General features: G+C 35.7%; 1 protein-coding gene across 1 annotated transcript in view; it reads left to right on the top strand.

The window, feature by feature from the left end:
- ATRNL1 (attractin like 1) overlaps positions 1-21,878 on the top strand; it is a 431,538-nt gene that overhangs the window by 98,503 nt on the left and 311,157 nt on the right. Inside the window, exons 16-19 of the mRNA XM_062496081.1 lie at positions 5,342-5,555; positions 6,239-6,427; positions 11,011-11,229; positions 15,544-15,681. Of these exons, the coding sequence (XP_062352065.1) occupies positions 5,342-5,555; positions 6,239-6,427; positions 11,011-11,229; positions 15,544-15,681 (760 nt within the window). The remainder of the gene's footprint in view (positions 1-5,341; positions 5,556-6,238; positions 6,428-11,010; positions 11,230-15,543; positions 15,682-21,878) is intronic.

The raw sequence follows: 21,878 nt of genomic DNA, 5'->3' as shown, positions 1-21,878 counted from the left end.
TTGTGGTGAAGTTGACATCTACTCTTGGTTTCTGAATTACTCCCTTTAGAACAGTTTCTACCAGTCCCACTTCCCTATTGTGGTTTTAGAAGTCTAATAAATTATTTTAGCACTTTGTCTCCATTTTACAGTTGTTGCATTCACTGTCCATTAGCTCAGCTCTAGTTTAACTGTCTTCCTACATTCAGGATTAGGGGAGCTCAACTCACTTTGGATACCTAAGAATACAAATTTCCCCGTAAAATTGTCCCCTATAAAGAAGAAATTCCAAGAAGAAACCAAAGTTCCACTGGAATACTGGCTATAATATCTGTAGGTGGAAACTGGGGAAGTCCTAGGTTTTTCAGTTTGCCAAACCAATTGGACTACAGAAACATTTAAAAAGACTAGGAGAGTTAGGTGTTCTCATGACCTGATGCATGAATCCTACTATTAATTTCATCCAGATTGCAGCATATGTGCCTGATAGATCCAGAGACACTTAAAATTCACAAATCGTTCTTCCACTGCTTAAAATGTGTCAGTCACTGGGTATTTATGAAATGTGGAATGTGCTGGTATCCAGAATAGTCAGAATTGATGCAGTTGAGGAATGGATAACCCAGCAGTGTCTCTGCATAGAGACATTGTTTCTCTTCACAGAGCTACTTTTTTCTGAAAGTGGGTTTCTTGTTCACAATTTAATTCACAAATTAAACTGCAAGCCTTTCTCCAAATTGTGAATGTTGTGGAAATAGGGGCACTGAGAGGCCACAGTATTTTCAGTTCAAATTTATGTTTCATCCTAGAGCAACAAATCAAGGGGTTCAAACAACTCCTGAGAAGTTTGTTGAATTTTGTTCATAAGGTGTTGTGATACACACAATTGAAAATGAGACATTAGTGTATTATACACTTTCAGGACAATCTGAGATCCAAAATAAAAGGAAGTTAAATAACAGTGGTGATAAATTTTTGAAAGAGATATATACTTCCTCAGTAATTTGCATAATTAAGAAACAGGGGAGATTTCTGAGCCTCAGTGGTAATTGGCTATTCAGTAAAGGTAGTCTTGCTTACTTCACTCATCTGCAAATTATTCAGCCCTCATTAGTTTAGGGCTGATTCAGCAGTAGTACATGAAAAAAAGTGTCATGAGTAGAAATGATCCCTTTCACTTTAGATCTCAAAGCAAGTTACTCTGATTTAAATTCTCTGAGTAAACAGTGGATTTGACACAAACTATCAGCTTTCCAGTTAAGATTACACAATTTTCCTTTCTCACATAGTTCCATAATTATTGTTTTAAAAACAAATAAAACTTTTCTGATTAAAAATAAGAGAAGACCATAATATTGAAGCTATTTGTGATCGGTGTTTTATAGATTCCTGTTATGGCTAATAGTTGGCCTTATGTTCAGATTAATAGGAGATGAGATTACAGAATGATGTTCTGTTGGTATGCATTGTATGATTGCAATTTTGTTCCTCTGTCACGTGAAAATAAAGCCATGCCCAGCAATTTTTCTCAGAATTTAATAATTCTGAAATATTTTCTAACTTAAAGGTTGATCTCTCATTTAAAAAGGTTTTTGGCAACTTGTTTTTAATGTTATAAAAGATGGTTCTATGAAAATAGGTAAAGCATGACTAGCTGTATTTCAAGTAGAAATATAAAGTTTCTATCTAGAATGATATGGATGGGAGGACAAACATATTCTATGAATGATTCCAAATTTTAAGTAGTGTAGTGGGATAAAGCTATACAATATTTCTCAATATATATTTGATTACATTATCTGTTGCAACATTGGTAAGGCTCATTACAAATTTTCCCAAGATGGATTTGGTCACCCGCTGTGTATTGCATTGCTTTGGTTTGGGGTTTTTATTTTTTGTTTGTTTTTAAAGTGATTTTTAAACTTGCTTAGAATGCTCTTGCATGAGCTTGTTGAGTTGTTGTTGATGTTGTTTTAAAATGAATTGTATATGATGTATCAAGGGAGTTTTTATACATATGCGTATATAGAAAGAAAGAACAAGTCTTCAGAACCCTGAGGAGTAATGTTCTTTGCACTTAAATGTTGAGTAAAGATCATCTGAACTCCAATAAACGAGTTGTTTGCAGTGTATTTTTCAGTCATCTGGTTTGGTAAAAAACATTTTTCAAGACGCCTGGGAGATGAAATCTTGCATCAGCAAGTTCTGGTTCCAGAGAACTAGCAGTCTCATTTCCTTCCTGTCTGATCCTCTTCAGAAGCATCTTTGGCAAGATATTCAAAGTAAAGGAATCAGTTTTCTGCATTCGTTTTACATTAAATGAAACAACCATAGAGTTCAAGAGGAGGATGTTCAACTCCCATTATTTCTTAAGCCTGAGGAAGAAGCTGGATTGGCATTTTCAGTCGACACATTTGAAATCCCTCGGTGGCTTCAAGTACTTTGAGATTCCCAGCTATTCTGACTAAACCTTTCATCAGTTTGAGAGATAATTTATACCAAATTTATGCCACCTTTTTTCTTTAAAAAAAAGAAATTAATTTGATAGCCACAGAGCCCTGGTGGCTGCAGGTGTCTCATGTGGAACTTCCTGAATGTGCTTGTTGTGGTTTGATTTTTCCTGTTGGCTTCTGCAAAGTGCAGCAGCAATCATTTTTGGTGGTAAGCTTTGATGATATCCACACACACACACTGTGCTACTGCCAGCAGTCTTCACCTGTGCCCTAAAACATGATGGAATTGATGCCACATAATTGAATCTGCATGTTAAGCACATCATTGGAACATTTGGGAGGCCTTACTTGGATAAACTGTGCTCGGCATCCTAACAGCATGGCTAGAGAGGCCTGAGTGGGCCTGCAAGGTCTCAGCTTTGATGGTGTGTATTTGATAACATGCTCATCAGCATTTGGGTCTGTATTTTGATGTTTCATCCTAGCAAAGAGCCAGAGAGGGTACATATGGATTTTGAGATGCCTGACATGATGACTATAAGCTGTCCAGACAGTACAGCTATTAAGAATGATTATGGTTGGGATATGTGTTGCTTTTGCTGGAAGTCTTTCATTTCAGGGATGCTACTTTTATCTCCTATGGCTGCTTTGGCTTTCATGATTATCCCTTGGACTTTGTTGACATGAAAGGGGTTCTAAGATGGTCTCCTACTCAAATGGAAGAATTTATTTCCAAATATCACTGCTGCACTGTCAGCTTTCATTATTGGCTCACATACTTTTTCACCATAGCTGGGATTTAGGATCTGTGTTTTTTATGTACTGATGTTGAGGCCAAATTATTTGGCAGTGCAATTGAAACAGTCAGTAATATGTTAAAGATTCTCTTGGCTGGAATCCCTCAGTCACAAAATAGGCATGTAGGGTTGGTTTATGTCTGTGTTTGTCAGCAATTTATCCTGCCTAAGCCTCTGATATTGTTTTATGTGTGCTTGGTGTACACACTTAGCATCTACAGGGAGCTGTGTAGATATATGTGCAGGTATTTAAGATTTTCTGGCCCATGTAGACCACGTACAAAACCAGGAATCTAGGCAACTAAACAACAGATAAGACAACAGATGTATTATCTACCATTTTCCAGATGCCCAAGTTCCACTTTTATTGCTTGCATCATGTTCTTTCTGGTATCCAGAACATGTGAGTCCTCACAGACACCTGGAATGGCGGTCACCTGGGGTAGCAATGGAGTCAGGAAGTTAATGCAGAAGTGAGACACAAAGTGGGCAGTGGTAATTTAGCTGAATGTTCTTATTGCTGTTCAGGAGTCTCCCAGAACACGTCATTGCTTACAGAATGGAACATTTCTTAGTCATTTTCTGGTTTATTTAAGATTGTTCTTGTGTCCCTAAGTTATAGTGGGCAGAGCAATTTTTGTTTGGTCATGATTTTAACTGAGAGTACAGAAAAAGAGAGCATAAGGAGTACATTTTAGGGAGGTCAGGAATAATGATTATCTACCTACTCATTCTTTTAAAGGTATTTACATTTGGTAAATTTTTGAAACAAAATTAGTATTTTCAATTCAAAAATTGGTATTTTTGAAACAAAATTAATAATCTTTCATATTTCAATTTGCTGTGACGAGGCAGGGGAAAAAAGAAGGAATGCTCTGATTGTGTGTAGAATTAAGACTACTGAAAAATTTTTCTTTTTAGCCATGGATCACACCTGAGTGGCCAGAGAAAATGTGAGAACAAAGGTGAAAGATCAGTGACAGAGAATGGCAGTATCTCTTGGTTCACTTGTGGAATACATAGATCTTTAACCATGGCAGGTTCCCATTAGGTGTATTATAGTGTTTTACTTACCTTGTAAATTACTTACCTTGTAAGTGAAATCAGTTGTGAACCTAATTCACGATCAGATCAATATCTCTGCTTTGGAGCTGACAGTGTGTATCCTCTGCCTGGGCAGGCAGCTGGGTTTGGCATTCTGGCATCCACCTGCCATCGTGTACCTGTCACAGCCCCGTTGTCTCTCTGTATCTCTCTTCTGTGTGTTTAAACTGGGCTTAATGAAAACTGCCTGCCCAGAGATTACACGAGGAAATGTGTTTGCTTTGGGTGTCCTGAGATTTTTACACCGATGGTTGCAAGTAATGCTTGTAGATTTACCCTGGAACAAGCAAACACCTTTTTTCCTTAAAATCTGCTTTTTAACTTGGTAAATGTGCAAAGATGAAATGATAAAAATCAGTAGAATTTGTGATGCAGTTTTACTGATACATCCTAAATATGTTTTTAAAATTAGTGCTTTTAGTTTTTTCTAGGTTATATTTTATAACTTATAAATCAATAATGAAAGTATATTCAATGTGTATTTAACAGCATTGGAAATGTAAACGTGCCAGTTTTATCTCTGTTTCTGAATTGCCTGAAGTTGACCAGTATCAGCACTATGGACTTCAGAGGATGGAATATTTATCCTACTTTTTCCTGAACTTTGATCTCTCTATTGCTGTTAACTTGTGTGTATTTCAGTAGCCACAGTGGCCTACCAATTAGTAATCGTACAGTAGCCCCTGGGAAAAAAAATCAAACAATTTCATTATGACCTGTATCCTGTAATACAAATGAGAATTGTCTTTGAACAGAACACAGCTGTTTAGTAGAAGAGAAGCATATAAGGAGTGGAATTTCTGTTGGGGTTTTTTGGGGATGTTCAGCAAGATAGAACAATTAAGATACAAATTGTGTGGACAATGATTGATGAGATGATAAAGTGAGATAACATCGTGAATTCTGAAAATGGGAAGTTGTTGCTGTTAAGGTATTTTTTGAAACGTTTTATCAAGACTAAAAGCATTTAAAATGGTTCTCCCCCATTTGTTTCATTTTCATCCACAGAAAATTTCACCCTGGGTGGGTTTGCGCAAGATCAACATCTCCTACTGGGGCTGGGATGACATGTCCCCTTTCACAAACACCACCCTGCAGTGGCTCCCTGGAGAGCCCAATGACTCTGGCTTCTGTGCCTACCTGGAGAGAGCAGAGGTGGCAGGGCTGAAGGCAAATCCCTGCACTGCCATGGCAGATGGCCTTGTGTGTGAAAAACCTGTTGGTAAGGAGCTTCTTACTCCTGGGAACTGAGGCTGTGATGAATAACAAGCTCTTTGGAGTTTCATTTGCTTAAGAGGGATTTGGGCACAATTTGTATTAAATAGTTACAAAAATGTATGGGTTTTTTTTTATTTTCTGGGAAATAGCTGAAATCTATTAATATTTCTAAAGCAGAAAATATTTATTTGAGAATTAGTTCACACGGCTTATTTTGCATTACACCAGAAATCTTATAGTTTGCCTCCAAAGCAGTAATAGTCAATGGTAACAGTAGCTGTAACCACATGTGGAGATATTCAACAATGCTGATGTGTTCTTCTGAATCTTGGTGAACATTAGTGAATATCTTAAAGTTGTAAAAGACTGACAAATCCAAAATTCTAGTTTCTTTCTTCTAGGTGTTTTTTTGTGTATAAAGGTTACTGTGACACTTGACTGTTCAAGTTAGCACACATTAAAATGGACTCTGTGAGCTGTTGTATGAGTCATGCTCAGTTTTGCACATGATAGTTTGTAAAATATTATTATATTTATATACAGAAACCTAAATTTGATAAAATTATTTATAGCTAATTAAGGAAGCAACCACTTCAACAGGGATTTTTTCTAATGGAACAAATGGTGGAAGAAAAAGGAGATTGAACTTGTGTTCAAAATGATAAAATATGTATGATCCTTTTCCAGTCAGTCCCAACCAGAATGCCAGGCCCTGCAAAAAGCCATGCTCCCTGAGGACAACCTGTTCCAACTGCACCAGCAATGGCATGGAATGTATGTGGTGCAGCAGCACCAAGCGATGTGTGGACTCCAATGCCTACATCATCTCCTTCCCCTATGGACAGTGTCTGGAGTGGCAAACTGCCACCTGCTCCCGTGAGTATCTTAGTGAATGTTCCTCTTACTAATTATATTGTTAGATTTGTTTTTCACTCTAAAGAGCTGGAGGGCTTCAGTACATTCACTAAAGATAAGGTTTTTCAAGTGAATGACCTTACAATAGCTCCAAATGTGAGAAGTCAGTGCTGAGGATGCATTTCTTAGATACAGATGAAATGCTGGCAGGTATTGTATGATGAAATATATTTAGTCTTTTGAAACTGTGAAAAGTATTTATTCCTTCCAGATAAAAAAAAATTACTATGATTTTTTGTATGACCAGTGTTAGTGGGACAAAGAGTCACCATGAGCTGGAGCAAGATACTGTTAAAATTGGATAACCAATATGTAGAACTTAGACTTAAATAATATGAAGTTATTAAGAAAAGGCAGTATGCTGAACTTTTAAAGGTTTAAATGTTCTCTTTTTTTTTTTTTTTTTTTTTTTTCAGATTCAGGCTATGCCATTTTCCTAACATGCAAAGATAAAAAAAATTTTTAATAATGATAGTAGTAGTCTTGAGAATACTCTAATGCAAATGCAGAGCAAATGATCTTGGTTTTCCTTAGATTCTTCTTCCTTGCAGATGGGGATTATTAACCCTTGATCCCTAATAATTAATTTCTGCAAATTGTTCATCCTCTCTATGGAAGTAGAAAGAATTCTATTAGGCCATCAGGGAGGTAGAGGAGGTACAGAAAACTTCTGTCCTGTGTGATCAAACTGGGTCAGGCTGCATTAACGTTCAAGGTTGCCCATTTCATTCTTTGGGGAAAAGAGGCAAGTGATTTCTTACTTTGTCAAGGAGCAAAGTTACTCCCTGGATGTCTCCTTTGGAAGCACATTTCATCAGAGCTTGGTGCAATGTCTCTTCAGGACAATGAGCAATCTCTTCCAAGTACCTTTCAGAGTATCAGGCACAGCTGCTCCCTCCTGAGCTGGGAGCCACTGGACCCAGCCCATGCAGTTCCAGCATCTCCAAGGTTTGTTGGTGCCGTAGCTGATGTAGATGCTGGAGTAGCTGTGCTGGGCCTTAGATTCTTGTCTTGGGGTTTATTTAGGACAATTGCTCAGTCACCATCGTTCAGAAGACTGGTTCTTAGAATTTTTAGGATTTTTGAAGTGTACTTTTTGACTCTCCTTATTGCTCTACTCTGAGAGAGTTTTTCTGGTTACTTCTGATTTCCTTTCTCTCTCCATAAGGGTCTTTTGATATCAAAGCCTCTGAATTTTTTTTATTTGTGTATATCTTGTGATAGACTTAATGATCTTGACAACAACAAGCAACTTGCTTTCAGGATCATAATTAGATCACGATTCCATTTGATAGGTTATGGCTAAAAAGTTAAAAACCCCCTGAAGAACACAAAAGGCAGTTACTTGCCTTTGCCTAAGCATCAGAAAAATACTAAGTAAAACAAGTTATTGATGTGTCTGTAAAAGGAACCATTGATATAGTCTAATCTTAGGAGTGAAAAGGAGCTGTATGTACCTGGCCACTACATATCTGGGTTAAATGGAAATAAGGCACAGGAAAGCTTTTCCTTCAGGCTAAACTGGCCAAGAGCCCATATTCCTCTAATTGAGGTTCCTTCTTCATCCTTAACAATCATGGAATGTAATAAACCAGGACCATGTTGAGCTGTTCTGGAAAACTTTTCAGCTAAGTTACTTAATTTCAGGTATTAATTCAGGTTCTAGTGCCCAAGTTCAGTGTAAAAGGTAATAGGAACACTTAATCTCTTGTCAATATGTTTGGAATAACAATTCTGTAGTTATATAAAGGTTTCCCTCTCATAATCATTCACAGACCTTTTTTTTTCCTCTCTTGTATAGGAATCAATTTTGTAACTTATAAAATATTGGTAGTGAGTTGTGGCAGAACATAAATAGATTGAAAATCTGGAGATAAAATTGACAGAATACCACATAAATGATGCTTATGTTTTTTAACTAGCAGATATTATGTCAGCCTGAAGTTTCAATTCAGTTTTTCTCTGTGTAGTGCTTGCACATCACACTGATTCAATTTGTTTGGGGAACATAAGAAATTGTTTTTAATTTGATTGTCATTTTTGTCAGGTCTGTAAAAGTTTATATTAAATAAGGCAAAAGGGATTTGCTATATACCAGTTCAACATTATGTAAAGGCAATTTTGTATGAAAATGTACTTTCTATTCAACAAATTAGAAAAAAACCAAGATTCTGTGGCTGTAAGCAGTTTTTACAGAGTTTTATAGCATCAGATATTTTGCATTTAAACAACAAAATGGATGTCCAAAAGAAGCATGGTCCAGTTCTTATTTTAGTCTAAATGTCTTGAAAATTTTATTAGGTAGATATATTATTATTGCTGCTGAAGTAATTAATTGTTAAGTGGATTCCCTTATCAAGGGATAGTGTTTCTACTTGAAAAACACACTGGAACTATACCTTTAAAAAATCCTCCTTGTTTTTAAAATTTTATTTCTTTTTTATTTTGAATGACTAATTTCTGAGCTTTTGGATGTTTTGCTGTGAATGAGAAAAAAATCAGACAAGCATGTATGATTTAAAATGCAAAAAAACCAAAACCAACACAAAAACCCAACCAAGAACTTCACATTTATTTTCACAACATGGAATTAAAAATGAGGAATGCTGTTTTATTGGTGACATATTGTCATTTTAATACCTACTTGCCAAAAACTTGCATTTCCACTCTTCCCTACATCTTCCATCCATTATGACTTTTGATTGAATAGCTGACAGTTGAACAACCTTGGACCACCTCTAGAATTTCAAAGAAAACAAAATTGCTGCTTGAATATCCCCTTCTTCCATCAACAATTGCTTCTCAGCTCTCTTCAGTTTTTCAGCTGAATGCCACTACAGATAATAGCTGAGGATTTTCACTTTTGGTTCTGTTTTAGCTTCTGTAAAGATAATGCAGCTGATATTTCAGGGCCTTATAAATAGCAGCATGAGTATAAATAGCAGCATGAGATTTGTCTGGATTGTTTAGAGTGCATCTCTGAAAGGGCAAGCCAGCCAGTACAGAATGATGGTCTTTATTTTTCTGCTGATCCTCTAATGTATTCAAAAGCCCAAATTTGTATCATTCAGCTTCAGCTCCAATGGTTTAAAACTTATTTTTCATGTTTGACAATTTGCAACAACAGTTGGCCTTTTCCCATCCCTTCTATTTTCCATATTTGGGAAACTTGAAACATTTCCTTTGAAACATTTTCCTCCTGGAATCTTCCAAGTCTGTTTTGAGACTCACTCAGACTCCTCACTACCTGTTTTCCTGATGCCTGCAGGTATCTTTAGACTGTGCAGTATTTTTTTCTTTCATTACTTTTAAACAATTCTAATAGTTGCTGAAGTCAGGGGAGCTGGCTTTATTCTGCTGTCAGTTAATTTAGTTTGCAATGAAATAATTCAGTAGTATTCCTTTTGTGGACCAGAGGAGCCCAGGTAGCTGCGAGCATTATTTGGATGCAGTGCCCTGGCTGCAGCTGAGAGATGTTACCCTCATGTGGAAACCATTTGAGTGTCCTTCAAAATAACTCTGGGAATCTTTGAATTAGTTTCTTCTTTTTAAAAAGAAACTTAGGTAATTCTGGCTTCACCTTCATGTGTGCTTTTAAAATTTAATTTTGAAAGCCTATAAAGTTAATGTAAGGAGAGACAGGGACCCATACTGATCAATGTTTGAGTGAGTCTGATGTAAATTTGATCCAGTGTTACAACAGTAATTAAAAAAAACTCAGATGTATCAGAAGAAGCTTGAAGAAGCTTGGGAACTTTAATGGTGTTCTTGAAGTTACTAAAATGTTAATTTCTTATTAATAAAAAATGACAGTAACTTCAGAATACTAGTTTTATTTGGTTCTAAACAGGTTTGAAATATGAGAAAAACTGTTTAATTATTATAAAGAAGAGAGTATGAAAGACCTAAAGGGAGGTTTGGATTTTAGAATGCAATTTAAAAAATGAAACCTGATTAATTGATGAGAACCTTAAGATATAGTTAATTTAAATGAGATGTGTGGTTTGCTGGCTTGTTTCAAAAGCTGTATGTAAGAAGACTAAGTCATATTTGTAGGCAAATACTCATGTGACATCCAGGGGTACTTTGTGGCCAAAATAATTTTTGTTTGAATTTGAATGATGCTGTGTTTTTTTATATTTATAAATATCATCACTCTTGTTTTATTGACCTTGTGTTGAACTCTAGTTTTCCTGTTGGACAGGCTGTTAATCTCAGTAAAATTAGTAAAAAATGCATTATAGCCTACTTATAAATAAACTATAAATAAACAATATGTATTTTTGTGTGTATAATGAAGATGTGCAATATTCTTGTTGTGCTTCGTTATCTTTGTCGATTTGAAGTTTTTATTGTTGCACTGTGGTGTAACACCTGCTGCATCTTTTGTACAACTTCTAATGAAAACTGAGATTTTCTTACTAGTATTACTGACTTTAAAAAAAAAATTGTGCAAGGAAAAAGAAATGCTCCACCTCCTGTTGGAAAATGCGAGCATCTTATTTTAAAAACAATGCATTAATATTGTATTCAATGTCCTACAGCTCAAAACTGCTCTGGGCTGAGGACCTGTGGACAGTGTTTGGAGCAGCCAGGGTGTGGATGGTGCAACGATCCCAGTAACACTGGCAAAGGACAGTGCTTGGAAGGCTCCTCAAGAGGCCCAATGAAGCCTGCCAGTGTCCACTCCAATGAAATGGTGCTCGATGCTACTCTTTGCCCAAAAGAAAAAAATTATGAGTGGTCTTTTATCCAGTGTCCAGGTAAGGTTTGCTTCCCTTCTTAATTATATATGAAATAAGAGTTTAAACACACCAGAATAACATAATTGTTCTAAGTAATGCAAATAGCATTTTCATGAAAGACTTGTCTTTTACAAAATATTCCTAAATGTAGAGTTTGTTTGTCTATTAGACGTAAGTGGAGCTTGACATGTGAAATGCGGGGCAAGTAGTTTAGCCAAAATTGCCATTTGATTGTAGATAGGTTCTCACCCAGCCTATCCTTCCACATTTAGAAATCAAAGTATATGAATTTTCTTCAGCTCTTGCTTTCTTGTGGCTTCTGGATCCATGAAGGAGTGCAACTGGGGAGAAATTATCCATAGGAAAAGACTAATGGACACAAAATTCCCTCCTGCTCTTGCCAAGTCCAGCTGACAGAATGGAGGGGGATGCCAAAACCTGAGCTGTGCTTCCAGCTGACCTTTTAGGCACTCAGAGTGGATAGAATATATATATGCTTGTGCAGCTTTAAAGAGAGTCTCTGAAGTCTCAATTTAAGCCACACCAGTCTGATTATAGTATTTTAATTTCTGAGTTTGTTGGAAAAGTAAGGAAGATATCAGGTGCTGGAAGCACAGTGGAGGACTGCAGGCAAATGCAACGCACACTGGGGACTTTGACAGCCCTCCAGAAGTAATTTACAATAAGTAATACAGTTTAAAAGACAGCTTGAAAACTTTGTGGGTTTTTTTTTGTTTTTTTGGGTTTTTTTTAAGAATAAATAGTGTAACTGCGCTAAAGTTGTTTTTCCAGGAAATGTTCTTCTGCTGATAATTTTAGAAGCTGAAGCTTCTGTAAGATCAATACTTTTATAGGTACATGAAGCTGTGTTTGCTTTCTTGTCTGCTTTTCTTGTCAGATTATTTTCTCTGTTGAGTATGCATATATAAAGAGTGAGGGTTTTTAAGAAGTTTTAGAATAATGAAATGAAATATCAAGTGAACACTGCTGCATATCTTCAGTTAAAATTTAAGAAACCTTCCACATAATCTAATACTACTTCCTGAACAAAGAAGCTTCTTGTACTTTTCTGGAAACAATAAAATGACATTCTGTTGTTGTTGTATAGAAATTTCAATACTTAGTGTATGTATTGATAAGTGGATTATTAAGTCTTCTGTGCAATCCACAATTTCTGCCAATAATGAAATTGTGGTAGATAAATATATTGCTTGTCTAAACCTGCTGTGTTTAATGTTTATTCTTGATGGATAAAATTCTGTATTCATTGTACATTCTTACCAAGAATTGTCTAAAGTTCTGCTTCAATTTAACATTCCCTTGCTTTATGGGTTTAAGGGACAAATACTACAGAAGACATAGAACTAAAATTTCAATTGATGTGAAATTTATTTTTGATCTGTTCAGGCTGGAGGTTTTGTTCCTAAGATTTTGTTTTCATTTTCATAGAATATTTTCTGTTATGGATTATACTAACACAGTTTATTCTTAGCACAATAATCATTTCATGTACTTGAAGCAAGATAGAATTAGACTAAGTCTATGTAAGCCTACTGAACAGTTTGCAGTTAGGATGCAAATATAAATAGATAATTTATACCATGAAGTTTGGAGATTGAAAACAATTCATGTTCATTCAGGCATGCACTTATTTTTCCTTGTAGTCCATATCCTTCCTCCTTATAGAGCTTCTGGGCAATTGTGCTGCTAATAAAAAGTTTAAACTTCTTCTTATTTTCTGTTTGTTCAAAACTTTTAGATTAGTATTCATCAGGCAGTAAAGAAAATGATTATTTTTGTGACTGGTCATTTTGAAATCAATAAGCTTCAAATAAGCTGTCATAGTATTTCTTTTGATAGGAATATGGTTTTATTTTCATCAGATTCTTAGTTTAACTGAACTATTGTTATAAATAAAATTGCAAATAACACATATATAAAAATAAAAGAAAAATAGCTTTGACATTCATCTCATGAGAAAAATGGTTTAGGTAGAATTCAAGCCCAAGCTTCTCTGTAAAGTCTAAATTTCTCCTCTGAAAAGCAGTGTGAGTAGATTCTAACTAATTTGTTTAAAACTAGATGAAGTATCCTTACACTAGATCTACATTGTAATGGAGATACCCTTTACATAAGTTTTCCTACTTTTAACTATTTTCTTAAAACTGTAATTACCAACAATTGTCAGCTTCATCAACTATTTCAACACAGACGTCAAAAGCAAATTAAACATAAAACTGCTTCTCTCCAGGGCAGCCTCACTGAGGATTCAGCTGAAGTACATTTTTGTATGTGAGGAAAATGAATTTGTTGCTGCCAGTGGTGTACATTAAAACAATTTAAGGAACAAAGAACTTTTACAAATTTAACTCCTAATTTTTACTTAATGGTCGTTACAGTGTCTCATTATTTTAATGACTATTTTAATTATTTAATACTGATGTCTCTGGTTTGATTGCACTGGACCAGCTTTGAAATTTATTGAACTTGCACTTCTGAATTTTTTCAGTGAGATGCATATTTTTAGGGAAATCAGCAATTATATAATGTAATTTTTCTATTGTGTATATATTTTATTGAGTTTGTTTTAAAATCTCTTCCATTTACTTAGACTCAACAAAATGTAGAATTCAGAGCTGTTATGTATGACCAGATAATATTATGACTTGCAGAAAAATTTACAAGTAAGGTTGCCTTTACCACCCTATATAACACAGAAATTAAGAAATAGAAAGCTAAGCATTAACAAGAATAGAAAATGTATGAATCAATGGCTCATTAGTTAGAGAATATTAATATTAAGCATTTGTCCTGCACTATGATATAGTCTTAATTAGGCAATCTTGCTTTAATAGAATACCTCTTTAATGTACTCTGTTTTTACTTTTGATTCATTGGGCTGAATTTTTTTACATTTGCTTTAAGTAATTTAATGTGTAAAACATGTACACAAACCCCAAAATGGAGCTGCAACTCATGGTACTTTTGTGTAGCTTCTTCTGAGAATGGCAGCAAAACTGCAAGGGAGGGAGACACCACAAAGGTATCTAACAATCAGGTATTCTTGAGGAGAATAAGACCTGTGATTTCTGGATATTTAGTCAAGATAGTGAGAAAACCTAATGGTACAGAAATGTTTAATACTTGTCTGGAAGAATCTCTAGGCATAGGTACTGAAGAAAGGGGAAATTGTCAACTTGGGAGGTTTTAATGGTTTATGAGCCAAGTCTGACAATGGCTATAAATATATTAAGTTACTAAATTATTAAGCAGCTCTAAAAACTTTTAAATCATGCAGTGAGAATCCCCTTTTTTTCCCCCTAGCCAAGACACCAATCACTGTGACATTTAAATTAAAAATCCAAATTTAGAAAAAAAAATACAATCTTACTGTGATAGCTGCCCTCTTCCAAGTCTTGGACCACATTGGCACTGAGGAATCGACAGGTCTGACATGGTTTGACACTTGACAAGCTGCTATAATTGACAGATCACTAATCTGCTGGGCACCATGAGCTATGAAACTCCACTCTATAGAGAGGTCATCCTTCAAAACCTGGCAGCAGGATCAATGATTTTGGCAGGATTCACATTGTGAATTTTGCTGCAGGAGTGATCAGTGCTTTCTGAGTTTCCCCAAAATGTGAAGCTCTGGAGTGGAGCTCTGCTGCAAGATCAGTGGTTTATAGTGTTGCTATTTGACAAAAAGCAATTTTGTGCATTCAAGGTCAGGTGTGAAAAAATTATGTCAATAAGAATCCAGTTTTTTTGACTTTCGTCAAAATCGAGGAGGAGGGACTGGAGCTGTTGAATGTGGTCCTAATGTCCCTAAAATGTTTTGTGTCCCAAAATCAATGAGGATCAGGACAATTACAAATAAGATAATATTTAGTTAATTTATATTGGAAGTTCTGTCTCCCTACCAGATGTGTTTAGCTGTGAGTTCATGTTCTCCATCACAGTAGGTTGCATGTAGGTATTGGAATTTTCATGGAGTCTCAGTTAGTGAGACTGCCTCTTCAAAGATTTCTGAAATGCCTGGACAGCATTTTGAAGCTGAAAGGACTAATTCAGTCACTCCAATGGCAAAAAATCCCTGTTTCTCAAAGAATACCCCTTAAAACTCGCATGACACAACACAGTCAGTTTTTGTGTGAATGCATGTTGTATTGCAATGCTGTTTTGAAGAGGTTCTGTGTCAAAGTGCAAATATATTTATGCTGGTTATTTGTCAGGACTAATCACATTTTACTAAAATTTCATAATCACATAGAGATGATTTTGTTCCAAAGAGCAATTTAATAATGAAGCTTTTAAAATGTTGTATTCCAGCTTGCCAGTGTAATGGCCACAGCACCTGCATCAACAGCAATGTCTGTGATCAGTGCAAAAACCTAACAACAGGAAAACAGTGTGAGACTTGCATGCCAGGGTATTATGGGGATCCCACAAATGGAGGACAGTGTACAGGTAAGTTTTTCTACTGGAAGGAAAAAAAAATAAAAAAGACATTTTACGTAATGTGAATTTAATGTTTTTAATGTAACATGAAATTAACTTTTCTTTAAAGGTTCAAAGTTTATTTTATAGTACAGATGAGCTGATCAGCTGAACTAATGGCTCAAAAATCAAGATAATGTCTTTAAAGAGAAACTCATTCAGAGTCATCATTTTGCAATTGTTGCTCTCTCAGGAGGAAGAAACCTCCCTTGTTGAAGGAACACCTCAGATTATTACAGAGAGATGTCACTAAATTCCATGTAAACAATCCTGTTAGAGGCAGTGAGAAGGTACTTATAAATAAAGTTCACTATCTGCCATAATGTCTGGTAGCCTTGATTTGTATAAATACATGGTGCTAGGGGAGAAATTACACATTTAACAGACCAAAAGGTCTTACTCATGTATAGTTGAAACAAAAAGGCCGGGTATGCTGAGGATGGCAAGGCACTCATACTGATTCAAAATTTAGTTTTTCAACTGCTGCACTGGAGAATTCTCCTTGAAGTGAAGGAGAGGATGAAGTCCAATACTTCGGACGTTCTTTGCATATTGCAGTAGGGCTGCTTTTTCACTTGTGTGGGTGGTTTCAAAGTCAACAGGAACTCCTTCCCTTAAAACTAACTGGTGGAAGGAGGAACATTTTCAATATGAGAACTGAATGGGGTTGGCTCTGAATATAGGAGGGTGCTGGAAAGTTTTGTGCCATGACTTTTTCTTCTCCCTTAATGGTGTTTCTTTAACCAGACCTTTGCTTCTCAAGGAATATTTCTTCATTGAAAGGGTTTGTTGGTTCCTCAGCTCTTTAATGTGCAGTAGGCAATGCATAAAGATTCACATCTGGTAAACTCAAGCACAATATGTAAAAATTTTGTTCAAGGGGATAGAAAGATTAATGTCTACCCTTATTGACAATTGAACATTTTGCTGAGGCTTTATGATGCTTTAAATAATTCTTAATAGTTCAGTTTTTCTCCTGAAGTTGACAAAATGTTCTTTTGCTGTCTATATCACCTTTATAGCAAAATGATGTATTAGTACAGCTTTTATTCTTCAGGGATACATTAACTATCAACCAAATAAGCATTCCATCACCTTTAGTGAAATGTGCGTGGTGCAATAATGGCTGAAATCAATTTATAAGACCAGTAAAATTATAAATTTTACAACGTGTTTTTTCAAACCTTGTCTGCAAGAATGCGTATTTTTATTGGTAGATGTGATTTTAACTGAAGCTATTTTGACTAGAGAATGCTTTAAAAAAAGAATTGTAATTATTTCAATGCTTTATCTGCTATGATATTTTTAATATAGAGCCCATAATAAATATGTTTACATCCTTATGATATTTTGAAGGATGTAGTCTTTGTGAACCAGTAGATTGTATACAGTATCATGAGTATTGTAATAGAGGTGCCCAAATTGTGGGCCAGGGATTTCTGCAGGAGAAAATACCAGCAATCCATAGATAAGTCAAATCAATGTTACTGGGGTTTCAGAGGATTTTGGAATTATAGCTGGGATCAGGCACATTGCAAACATAAAGAAGGAAAATAGTGATTCTGTTTCTTTTCCCCTTATGCTGCCAATGCCATTGGTAATACAGAAAAAAATATTAAGGGTAGCTGGAAGGTAAAACCATAATTAAAACAGAAACATACAGAGAAAAATATGAGTAGAAGAAGGGGCAACCCAGTTAGAAGCTGAGTTTAAGTGTGACTGAAATGAAGAGAAAATAAAATAAGAAGTTGCATGCAAAAAATCAAAGGATAAAAGAATAACAAAGAATTAAAAAAAAAAAGATACCCGAGCCAGTGTTCTTTATAGCTGCATCCTGTGTCACTTTGCTGCTGCCAGCTCTGAGTTTCTGGCTGAACACCACCAACTTTCTCTTTCCACCAAGACTAAGCCTTTGGTTCCATGGCTGCCTGAGCACATGTTGCATTTTTCCCTTGGAACTCCTAAGTAATAACTTTGAGGATGCAGGTTGAAAACTTTTCAAAGGCATGACAAGATGATAACTGTAACTCTGAAAGTACATCTTCAATACTGTAATATTCCTCATGGATCAAGTTGCTATAGTTACAAGGGCATAGCTTGTTTTGAATTGGAGAGCAGTCAAAGCTGGGGACGGAGGTTGTACTTGATCTCTGCAGTGGAGAGAAGTCGTGTGCACTGGGACAAAAACTGCAGGTCATTTCCCTAGCACACTCATGACTTAAAACAACTTTTTCCCAGTGTCTTGACCAAAGTACTTCTGGATTCAGTACTGTGTTTTCTGCTGTCATGATAGATGTCCTAAAAGGTAAAATCTGAGCTCTTAGTTTGACTGTTGGTGAAACAGATAAAATGATTTGCAAGAAAACCTTCCTTTTTTAATGTAAGTTGCTTTAGCCCATGATGTTTCTTAGATCCCTGATCTTGAAAGGAAGGAGGAGAATGTGCATAGCAAGCCTCGCAGTCCTTGGAAGACTTTTACAGTTTTATAATAGTTTCCTAAATAATTTCTGTTTATACTCCGAGGAGATAATTCAGGAAGTTCTGAAAGAAGTAACTATCCACCTCTGAGTGATCAATTCTGTTCTGACCTTTGCCCAGGGAAGGCAAATTCTGTTAAAATATAATTATTTTTTTCTACTCTGGTATAATGGTGACTTTACGGCTGTCATCAGCTGATACATTTATAGTGGGATTGCATAGTGTTATGCTATCAAATTACTATGGAATGAGTAACAGTTGTTAGAGAAAAAAGATGTAATTCAGATTTCAAAAGGTTTTGAATAGTTGTGATTAAAGAATGGGTAAAAAAGTTTGACTTTTCTGGATTTTCACTCACTATAATTGCTGACATTTCAATAGCTTTAAAACACATCTAAGGACTTGCTTTGCATCCTGATATGATGCAGGCTTAGAAAATGTGACAAACCTTGCAGAAGGAGAAAAAAAAGATGGAGGCATAATAACAGGCTTCAAATGTATGAAGGGAAGCTGAAAAGAGAGGGAGATGATAAAGTGCCTTCCTCCACGCCCCCATTTTGGTTGAGGAGGAAGTAATGGGATTAGGTTGCAACAAGAAAGATTAAGGTGAACAAACATCTCAAGCTTTGGAAATGGGAAGTAGCTGATTCCACACATTTTTCTCCAGTTCTAATATTCTATAGTGTCTTGGAGTATGAGACCTAGAAAGAAGGGAGGTATTGAGTAAGGATAAAGTATTCTGATTATATAGGAAAATGAGCTGTGTATAGCTCATGGATATTTACTGTATTTTGGGTCTTTAATGTTAGTAAGATGTTACTAAGTTATATACTACTTATTTTTGAATCTGTAGCATTTTAATTACTCTGGAGTTAAAAAGCTTTCCATCCTATGCAGAGAGTGGTTTATTTGTGTTAGAAGTGTGGTATTTTGGTTGCTAACGGGCACTAGTTTGGTAACAGTAATATTTTTCAGAAATAATTACAGGTTTTTTTCTTGAAATAACCATACCTAATACCAATTACTCATTTAAAGTCTGTCACTTGAAGTCTCTTTTCAGAGCAGAGACTGAAAGTTAGAGTTTGTATTCTTGCTGTAAAAATGGGCTTGATATTCAGTTGTCCTATGATGTGGCTTGCAGTAAAGATATACGTGCTCCTTCAGTTCTTTCTGACATTTCATTGTGCAAATATATAGTTTGAATTATTTTATATTTGATTCACTGCTGCATTCTGTACAAAAATCAGTAATAAATGGCAGGGGTCTTTTATGATAAGGAAAGTTCTGTGCCTGTAATATATTAGTTATCTGTTCTTATACTAATTAAAATGGTTTCAAGTAGTCTGTGGTGTCAAATAGGTAGCCATAATAGAAAATGAAATTAATTTCTTGCCTTAAATTGTGAAACATTTTAAGTTGTACAAAAAGATTTGTATTCCTTCTTGGAGATAAATGGTAGTGGGCAAATTAATAACTCCAGACCCTGTGCACATGCTTAAGATTTGTCATCTAAACCCCCTGTCTAGCAAATAAGATATGAAGAGAGAGTACTACACAAGTTACAAGGTAAAATTACAGCATCCTTTTTAAGAGTTATCTCAATGTGCAAGAAAATAAGAGGGAAGTCCTTGGAGTGCTAATTCAGTGGTGTCAGCCTGTGCCGGAAATATTTAAGTTATCAAATCCTGTCTTGAGCAAAATAAGGCATATTCTGTATTGTGGTAAAGATTAGATGAGAGGATAACACCCCAGCGTTCTCTGGTCCTGGGAAGCCTTTCAGTCTGAGGTGTTAAAGAGCTCTGAAGCAGATATTCCTAATCACTTTGATCAACTTTTTCTAAATTTTGCTCAAGTCCCATTTGAGGGATTATTTTGAAGGCATAAATATTGAAATTCAGTAATAGAAAATTCATAATTGAATATTATTGGATTTTGGAAGTAAAGCAACTTTGGCTGTAGGTGTGAACAGTTCCTGGCTTGCTGTCTTGGTGGTTTCTCTTGATGTTTTGTTTTCTTCAGGGTCTTGCTCTGTTATGTGCTGCATGTCTGGGACATATGCAACTGTTTAATAGAAATTCTAAAATAATATAGAATTGTATGTGTACTACAGACTGCACATAAAGTACCAAAAGAAAACATGATGGGAAATTGCTCGGAACAATTTTGTTTCATCTTAGTGATGTTTTTTAGTATTATTTTCAAACTTATTAATCATCAACTTAGTTGTCAGTGTTAAAAGATTGCTCTAGCTGCTCATCACCTTGTCATTTTCTTTATGCCTGGTATTTTAAAAATTATACTTACAATTTATGCGATTCCAGGAAAAAAATCTTTAGAGTAACTGATGATGGATGCAATGAATGTATAATACATTTAATAATAGTAAGATAATATAAGCATTTTGCTTTATTGTAATTTTCTTTAATAATGGGATAACACCCCAAGCAGCATTCAGTTTTCTCAGAATTGTGCTGCCATTGTTGCTTTTGCAGTAGAAGGGATTGTGAGCCCCAACACAATAGGAACATTTGTGTGTTGCACTGATTTTTCTCTAAGCAGCCCTAAAAGGCACCTGTACTTTTAGACACTGATGACCACTGTGTAAAAGCTTCCAACCACACAGGCTGTTGGGGTGATATTTTTTAAGCAAGTCTGCAGCATTTCTGTTGCCTTCACAGATCTTTTCCTTTCTCTGTTATCACACATTGGACATTTGCAATACCAAATGCCAATGCAAACTGCCACGTTTGGTATGCAACCATTCTGTTTGGAAAGGTGAGATTAACCTGTTACTGGAAACATCTGATTTTTTTACGAGATCTTCAAACCCTTATCAAAAGTCAGTATGTTTTTGGCAAATATACAGCATGTGTGCATCACCTGTGTGTGTGTACACATATGTGCATACATCTACACATGCTGCTGCTTGAATACATTCCACACAAACTTTGTCATCTAGACATGAGCCACCCAACTGGCATGTAACTACAGGAAATGCCTCAAGAGAGAAAAAAAAAAACATCAGATATCAATAAAAGACTAAGTTGTCAGAGTTACTTTAAAGTCCCTTAGCTGAAGGACTTTGGTGAAATTTAACCCAGCAGTAGATTAGTTGTATAGATACATGTTTGTGATTATTTGTGTTGATTAAAAGAATAAAACCTAAAACTTTTTAGTGATGTGTTGACACCAAAGTTTTATCTTTGAAGGATGATCTTCCATGGTGTTGAAATACTGCTGTTCAGAAAATGTGATTATTCTGCTGAGTTACTAACAGCTGAGATGTGGTGTTTTGAGAGAAGAGGCCAAGAGTGCCACAAGCCATTACTTCAAGGATCTGTGAAAGAGAGACACCAGAAAGATGTTAAACTTATCCTGGAAGCAGATTGACAACGATCTCCTTGGGTTTTAGGTTCTATCTAACTTTCAAAGGTGCCTAATGGGTGACTTTACAAATTGTTTTCTCTGGCACTATTTCCATGTTTTTACCTATTCGGCAGTGGCAACCTTCATGATGTGTTTTCATCATGACCCTTTGTGGAGGAGCTGATTCTGATTTCCTTCCTTTCCTCTCCAAAAGAAGTACTGTTAAAGCTGCCGTGGGCAGACAGAGCTCTATTCCTGTAGAGCACAAAGAGCAATCAGACTGTTAGAAATTTTACAAATAATCCAGTTTGATTACCTAAAAG

This window comes from Cinclus cinclus, chromosome 7, assembly GCF_963662255.1.
Source record: "Cinclus cinclus chromosome 7, bCinCin1.1, whole genome shotgun sequence".
In the NCBI taxonomy this organism is placed as follows: domain Eukaryota; kingdom Metazoa; phylum Chordata; class Aves; order Passeriformes; family Cinclidae; genus Cinclus; species Cinclus cinclus.
This window is presented reverse-complemented; position numbering and strand designations above follow the sequence as displayed.